The 8,402-nt window shown below is 43.9% G+C and overlaps 1 protein-coding gene across 1 annotated transcript in view; it reads left to right on the top strand.

Moving 5' to 3' along the window:
• Window positions 1-294: 294 nt before the first annotated feature.
• The window catches only part of clip3 (CAP-GLY domain containing linker protein 3), a gene marked incomplete at its 5' end in the record, with an annotated part of 32,185 nt that continues 24,077 nt past the window's right edge, over window positions 295-8,402 (top strand). The window contains 4 exons of the mRNA XM_083772788.1: window positions 295-703; window positions 3,950-4,089; window positions 7,731-7,824; window positions 8,210-8,371. Coding sequence (XP_083628914.1) covers window positions 295-703; window positions 3,950-4,089; window positions 7,731-7,824; window positions 8,210-8,371 — 805 coding nt within the window. The remainder of the gene's footprint in view (window positions 704-3,949; window positions 4,090-7,730; window positions 7,825-8,209; window positions 8,372-8,402) is intronic.

The raw sequence follows: 8,402 nt of genomic DNA, 5'->3' as shown, positions 1-8,402 counted from the left end.
AGCAAGTGTAAAAATTGTAGCGTAAAAGTCATTACGGCATCAAGGCCCAGCAAAATACATTTTAGTCGACTAAAACTAGACTAACACTAAAACATTCCAGGTGACTAAAATGTGACTGAAACTAAATGAAAACTATTGAAGACTAAAATCAAAATGTGCCGCCATAAACAACACTGGCACTGTGTTTACAGAAATGAAGATGGTAACAAAATGGCAGAAAACCGTCTGAATGTTGTATTTGTGTCTCCCTCTCTCCTCCTCAGGCCCAGCAACAACAACAACAACAACAACATCATGACTAAAGGGGAGAAGCTGGAGGAGACAGAGGCCCAGCAGAAGGAGAGGCACGACCGGGAGGAGCAGGAGGAGGGCAGGGTGGAGAAGGAGGAGGAGGAGGTGCTGACGGAGGAGGAAGAGGAGGAGGAAGAGGAGGACGAGGAGGAGTACGAGCTGGAGGATGTCGAGAGGGAGGAGGAGGAGGAGGGGAGAGCCGAGGATGGAGGCGGTGGGGAGGAGCAGGAGGAGAGAGGAGAGGAGGATGTGGAGGCCGTGGATGAGGCGGCGCCCGGAGTTCCGAAGCCGGAGGAGGGAGAGGCGGAGCCAGAGCCGGTGTCGGTGTCAGAGTACCAGAGCCCAGTCCACGAGCCACGCCGGAGACCCATGGTGCACCTGTCCGCACAGGCCCCTCTGCCCCAAGACTATTGTAGGTGGTGCCACCTTAACTACATGCCATATACCAGTGGTTCTCAAAGTGGGTGCCGTGACGCGAGTCCAGGGTTGCCGCAGAATACTTTGATAATATTTGAAATGTCTCAATATCACTTCAGTTCAAGGGTAAGTGATATTTTTTGGGTAAAACAAAACATTTTTTGTTAAAAGGTTAAATCACTATATTCTGATAGTAATCATTCCTATAGACAAAAGTGTTTGTTCAGAAACAGTCTCGCTGTCTCTCCAGCTCTTTAATAAATAGAAAATACATGTTCAGGTAAGTGACAACATTTAAGCCAATCAGGAGAGAGTAGCCATTCATGAGCTTAATTTTATAGTGTTACAGTTCCAATTGGATAAAATTGCTATCACAGTTTCAGATTCTGAAAATGTATTTTCTGTTTAATAAAAAGCTGGAGAGACATGGAGACTGTACAATACAATACTATATAGCAAGAGTACTATCACAATATAGAGCTTTTTAACTTATTTTAACCAAAGAAAATCACTAACACTACCCTCTATACTTAGTAAGACTAAGGCCTCTTTTAGACGGCGTCGATCTCCATATAACACGTCAAAGTCCCGTTGCGTTCTCATTTTTTCTTACCCTTTACACGAGAACGCACACGTTATGATATGATGTGCTATTATGCTATACTGTCGCTAGGTGGCGATAACGGGCTGCCAAATAGACAGGTCACCCACGTACAAGAAGAAGAAGCCCTTCACGCAAGCGGCGCAACACTGCTCTGGGCGCGCCACGGGATGGTATATATTTTATAATACATTAGGCTACATAAACGCTGCTGCCGCGGCTGCCTTCTATCACAAGGCTTTTTATTTACAGCATGGTTTTACATTCAACATCGCTGATGAGCATCACTTTGTAGGCGAGGAGGGAGGCTTGTTCAGGAACTCCATTATATCATAATGATATGGCTCTGCATCAATGTAATAAACATATGCGCTGTGAGCCAACGTGAGCCATGATGTCATAAGTTTTGCGGATTCACCGTTTTGCCTGTTTATATGGAGACCATAGGAACCGGCGTTCTCAAAGATTTCCACTCTGGGAGGTGGTTTCACTTCGTTGCGTTTTCACCTCCTGAGAACACGGTTCTCGTCTAAATGACAGCAGCAAACGATACTTTATTTTGACGTTTTATATGAACACCATCCTCGTGTAAATAGCACCTAAGAGGTCAACACTGTTGTTGGGATCCATGACTGTACGCCAGTGTTTTTAAATCAGCCCCTGTCCTGGCTTGTCTGCTGCTGATCCTAAACCAGCATAATCATCACACGTAATCATCACACAAGGGCGCCTGTGGCTCAGGAGGTAGAGCAGGTCGTCCAATGATCCCTGGGTCGGCGGTTTGAATCCCGGCTTCTCCTGTCCACATGTCGAAGTGTCCTTGGGCAAGACATTGAACCCTACAATGCCTCCAATGAGTTGGTTGGTGTTGGCTTGCCACCATTGGTGTGTGAATGTGGGAATTGAGGACGCTGGCGTCGACTGTATGAATGTATGAATGAATGAACCATTGTAAAGCAATTTGAGCACTTGGAAAAGCAATATAAAAATGCAATTCATTATTAACACAGCCATTCATTTCGCTGCTACACTAACCTGATCCTAGGTCAGCCTAAACTATCACTATCAGTTAAACCGCACTTCAGTTCATTGCGTTTTCCCTCTGCAGCGCAGCAGAGAGCCCAGCGGACACAGAGAGAGAGAGAGAGACACACAGTCACACACACACACACACAATCACACATTGATTGATTGAATATTTGATTAACAATAGCAAAAAAAACTGAAAGTACACACGTCGGTCTCGGGTCCTCTCAGGTATTCGGAAGAGCTCTAGTACAGTACCACTGATGTCTGGGACCAGGTCCAGACAAGATGAAAAACTCATTTTAAGACATATACACAAGCACACACGCCTACAGATCACTTAGCTCAATGGGATGTCATTGTCAATACATTCTTCCCTCCTCTGTTGTGAATGGCTTTTGATTCCATGTGACAGTCAGTGTGGTCGATACAACATTTCATAGCCGGCTATTGATTGTGTTAGGCAGGGTTGCTGCTATTCAGACCGGGCTCATTGGTATTCAGTCGACAAACAGCAGAGTTGGCCTTTATACACTTTGTGTCCATGCGTGCGTGTGTGCCTGTGTGTGTGCGTGTGAGAACAATAAGAGACAGTAGGAAAGTTGAGAGGGAGACAGAAGTAGCCTGGTTAATAAACCAGACCGAATCAGCCGTTGGCAAAATAAAAGACAGAAGTAGCAGCTTTATTATAGTGCGTTTTCAGAAAAGATTTGAAACAAGGCACAGAGAGAAAAGGCGTAGTGTATAGTTTTAGTTTATGACATATTAACGCCTAATTCTGAATTTGCCTGAATGTTCTAGCTGTAGTATTATTTGCCTTGAACCAATTACTTATATACAGTAAGCATTACTGATGATTATATATCAAAAACCTCATTGGATAAGTACTGTAGGCAATCATAGCTGCTGTGCATTTCGCGCGGCTGTATTCAAACGGCGGCGCTTGACACCACAGCTATAGTTGCCTTTCTGCCGAATTCACCAGAATCATCACAATATCAATATTGAGGTATTTCGTCAAAGATGTGACAATATATTATTCTAAATCATACAAAGGCACTTTTTTCTTCTTCTTCAATGTAATGGAAATCTTCCCTGTGCATTTCCAGTAAGATCCAGATTTTGTAGAATGTGGTCTCAGGTCTTATGGGCTAATTCCCTTGTCCTTCCGTCCTGTCCCTCCCTGTCCTCTCTTATGTTTCTCCTGTCCTCTGCTCATCCGCCTTCTGTCCTGTCTTCTCTCGTCTGATTTGCTCCGCTCACTAACCGCCTCCTCTCTTCTCCTTTTTCTATTTTGTTCTTCAAACCGCCAAGGACCGCAGCTTTATTTCTCACCAGACCATAAATAGAAGTCCACAGACACCCAAACCTTCGTCGTGTTCTTGTGTTGTGTTGGATGTTCTTGTCTGTCCTTCTATGTTCCGTTACGCTGATGCACTCAAATTACTGCCAATCAGTCGGTGGTTTGAGATGATAATACAATCTATAATGTAAAAGTCATCTCTCTCTCTCTCTCTCTCTCTCTCTCTCTCTCTCTCTCTCTCTCTCTCTCTCTCTCTCTCTCTCTCTCTCTCTCTCTCTCTCTCTCTCTCTCCTCTCAACTTTTCCCTCCAGCCTTTACGTTCTTTGATCCTAATGACCCAGCCTGCTTGGAGATCCTGATGGATCCAAAGACCACCATCCCAGAGCTGTTTGCCATCGTCAGACAGTGGGTTCCTCAGGTCCAGCACAAGATAGACATCATTGGCAATGAGGTTAGGCATGCGCGCACGTACACAAACATGCACACACTTTACAATAAAGCAGAATTGCATTAAAAATCCTACTGAAGGGTCAGCCAAAAAAACCATTTCTGGCACAGGACACTGTTGTACGAGTATAAATCAGGCTTGAGGCTCAGTCCTTATTTATGAGCTAAGTAAGGGATAATGTCTGGCTAGCTGGCCATTGTTGGGAGATAATTCACAGACAGCGTGATTCGTGGGGGTGGTAATCACCCTGAAGGGTAGCCAGACATTATCCCATACACAATAGGGCTATATAAGTAACATGGGTTTTATTTAGGCTATTTAGCATAACAAATATTCCGCTCAAGAAAGTAGTTCCTTTTAAAGGTTGTACCGGGGCGGGGCCTCTTTTACGGTGCTGATGTGGAAGTGCGGATTGATATGAGCCGACTGCTCTGAGGCAGGCTTTGATCAAAGCTGCCATTGATTAGCCATCAGTCTGTTATAGAGCAGAGTGGTCATTATCCAGAAATAACACCCCAATGAATTCAGCGAATGACCAATCAGAATCAAGCATTCAACCAAGCTGTGTAATAAAGTGGGATAACTGCAGTATTTGCCTCATTTTTGTAAGAAACAAAAGGATGGCCTGAAACATGACACCATGTGCTATAGAAACTCAACACAGACAGAAAGATAGATATTGAGTCCATCTCTCCACCCCATTTAGGCCTAAGGCCGATTCTAAAAACGCCTTCTAAAGCCTGACCTAAGTTTTCTGAAAAACTTCAAATATTTAAATAGCAGCAGCAATTTTTTGTAATTTTTGAATACTGTACATACTGTACAGAACCCAAATATATGGGTTCCCGATCTGAGTGGGTAAAACACCAAAAGGGGTTCCCGCCCAGAATGGGTTAATGCTACTATAGGACAGCTGGATAGAGCTACTGCTCAAAAGCATAGCTAGAGGTTGTGTGAGTATGTCCGTTCGTGCTTATGTGGGGCTATGAGTGAACATTTAAGATTAACTGTAGCCTGTATTATTTTAAAAAGAGGTTTATGTTGGCTCTCTAGTTACGCTCTATTTGTGCTATTTCTGTTCAGTGTTCAGCGCTGTTGGGCTTCTGTAATGGCTGGTCACCAGTGCATGCACGCATGTGCGTGCGTGCGTGCGTGCGTGCGTGCGTGCGTGCGTGTGTGTGTGTGTGTTTTACTGGCACAACGCCAGTGCTTGTTTAACTCTGAGGCAGTAAAACCGGACCTCTTAGGGTCCACTTTTACACTCTCATAGTTGCAGTGACACAGAGGAGTATGCAGTTCACTGTGACCCAGTTTCGCAATAAAGAAAAGCCAGTTAACTGTAAACTACGTCTATGAAAAGCCAGTTAATTGTATGCTAAGTCTATGAAAAGCCACTGTGAGATTGCCACTTTCACCACATGTCCTTCTGACTTGAATTAAGCACATCAGCATGTTTGGATGACTTGACTCACTTTGAATAGCTCCTATTTGAGGTACGGCCGCTGTCAATGGTGCAATATTCTAACTCTAATTGAATGATGATATAGTGTTGATTTTGACAGCACATTTTTATTTAGTTTAGACTTTTGAACATATTTTTATTTACTGCAGTTTTAGTCACATTTTAGTCAACTGAAATGTTTTAGTGTTAATCTAGTTTTAGTCGGCTAAATCATGGGTTCCCAAAGTGGGGTCCGGGGACCCCTGGGCCCTTGGGGTACTTGAGGGAGTTCCAGGGGGTACCTAGCTAAATTAGAGATAGTTAGGAACCAAATGGACCCTTATGGGTCTGTAACTCAGAGTTAAATTAACAAAATGTACAATATAAATTGGGGTTCAGATTCAGTTTTATTGTGTTCCAAATTTATTGTATTTTATTTTTGAGTGGTGCAACCACACCTACAACCAGCAATGTCTGTGTGTATGTGTGTATCTGAGCATGAGTATATGACTTATTAGTACCAGTAGGGGGTGCCAGAAACAGAGAGAGGGATAGTGCTGCTAATGAGAGAGAGAGAGAGAGAGAGAGAGAGATAGATTTTCTATTTAATAGAGAGCTGGATAGACAGTCATGATAGTGAAATATAGAGCTATTTAACACTTATTTTAACCCAAAAATATCACTTACCAAGTGGTTCTGTTGTTTGGGTGGTAAATGAGCACGCTATCAGAGTAGAGAGAGAGAGAGAGAGAGAGAGAGCTGCAGAGCTCATCTCCAGTGATGGACAGGAAGTGTCAGTGAAGCTCCCTGTCCTCTTAATACACTGCCAGTTCCTGAATGTTAATTTAACGTGGCAGTGGACAAAACGGACCTTAAATCCATACAACACCGCACCACTGTGTGTGTGTGTGTGTGTGTGTGTGTGTGTGTGTGTGTGTGTGTGTGTGTGTGTGTGTGTGTGTGTGTGTGTGTGTGTGTGTGTGTGTGTGTGTGTGTGTGTGTGTGTGTGTGTGTGTGTGTGTGTGTGTGTGTGTGTGCAAAACATCCATCGCCACTGGATGAGAGGGACACGAACAGAAATAGAGGGAGAGAAAGAAAGTGAGGGAGAGAATGACGCCAGATGATGAGTGTGTGCTGCTGTAGTATGACTCAGCAGGAGCCCATAGCCTCAGTTTACAGACGGAAATGATTCACAAACTGTACAACAACTAATGGGGTCATAACTGAGGTCCATATAACCTGCATAATTAGAAATACTTCTACCTCATTATTATGGTGCAGCTTTGTTGAAAGCTTGACTTTGCTGTTTGCAATTACCTATACATTCCTGCCCAAATGGAAGCTTGTACGCTAAATCGCTAATACAATAATTGTTTAATTAGTATTTTTGGTGATTGACTTAGTAGTCCACGTTTAAGAAGCGGGATAACATGCACCAGAATAAAGAAATGACTAGTAATGGCTGTCTCACTGTATGTTATCCTTTAATTATTTAGTAATGGCTGTCTCACTGTATGTTATCCTTTAATTATTTAGTAATGGCTGTCTCACTGTATGTTATCCTTTAATTATTTCTTTCCCAAGTCCGTATATATACGTACGTCGACGCTAGGTGGCGTCATATCCCAAGTCTGTATATGTACCCCAACGTGGACTCTGTCTATATAATGCCTATGGAAGCCTTTAACATTGGTCCGGTTCCCATAGCAACGCCCCACTGTTCCAACTATGGTATTGCATACATATTCTCAGTGCACAGCAGTGGAAGGGAGGATTTTCAAACAGTCATAACTCTTCTAAAATCGCTGTCATTGGTGGATTTTCTGCCATCCACATTTCGGATTTAATTTGTGCCTTTGTACCGCGATGATGGCGCCATGTTAAAGCTTCTGACGAGAGGAAAGGAGCGTGTGTGTGTGTGTGTTTCCAATGCTGTTCCAACTCTGTAGCGTGTGTGTGTGTGGGGAGGGGCGGGGCGGGCAAACACAGTCTATTTAAAGTGAACGTACTGTATGCGATGGCCCCTGGAACTGGTGTTTATGCTAACAGCTAGCCGCAATTATAGAGTTAAAGATGGAGTGCTGTGATTTTTCCAGTTTTTAATGTGTTTATGAGGGAAATAATCACGGCACTCGTTTCTCCATCAATCCATCTTTCTCTCCAAGTGAAAATGTCTCCCTGTTCTCTCATCCCTCTCTCCCAGATCCTGAAGCGGGGTTGCCATGTCAACGACAGGGATGGATTGACAGACATGACCCTGCTCCACTACTCTTGTAAGGCTGGAGCTCATGGAGTTGGTAAGTTAGATCAAATATAGACAGACCATTTCACCGCACCCCCATAAGAGCAACGTGCAACCTTTGACAAAGCAGCTGCGATAAGTGCAACCCATGTGGTGAGGCCTCTGCTGGAGTTTGTACTTGACAGCCAAAGCAAAAATGGCACTTTCTGTCAGATTTAAACCTGAAATTTCATTTACAGTTATGCACATTAGAAAGAACAGTCGATTTGAACCAAATGATGAATGCAATGGATGACAGGCACTATATTGACTGTTGTATATTCGGTTATGCTTACTTTGTTTGTGATACATGTTTTTGCACGTGTGTGTGTGTGTGTGTGTGTGTGTGTGTGTGTGTGTGTGTGTGTGTGTGTGTGTGTGTGTGTGTGTGTGTGTCGTAGGCGATCCAGCAGCAGCTCTGCGTCTTTCTGCTCAGCTGATCTCCCTGGGAGCTGACGTCAGTCTTAGGAGTCGCTGGACCAACATGAACGCTCTGCACTATGCCGCGTACTTTGACGTCCCTGAGCTCATCAGAGTTCTGCTCAAAGCAGCCAAACCTAGAGGTACACTGCAGGCACGCACACACACACACAT

The sequence above is a fragment of the Protomyctophum parallelum genome (genome assembly GCF_964188405.1).
Source record: "Protomyctophum parallelum genome assembly, chromosome: 9".
Lineage (NCBI taxonomy): Eukaryota > Metazoa > Chordata > Actinopteri > Myctophiformes > Myctophidae > Protomyctophum > Protomyctophum parallelum.
This window is presented reverse-complemented; position numbering and strand designations above follow the sequence as displayed.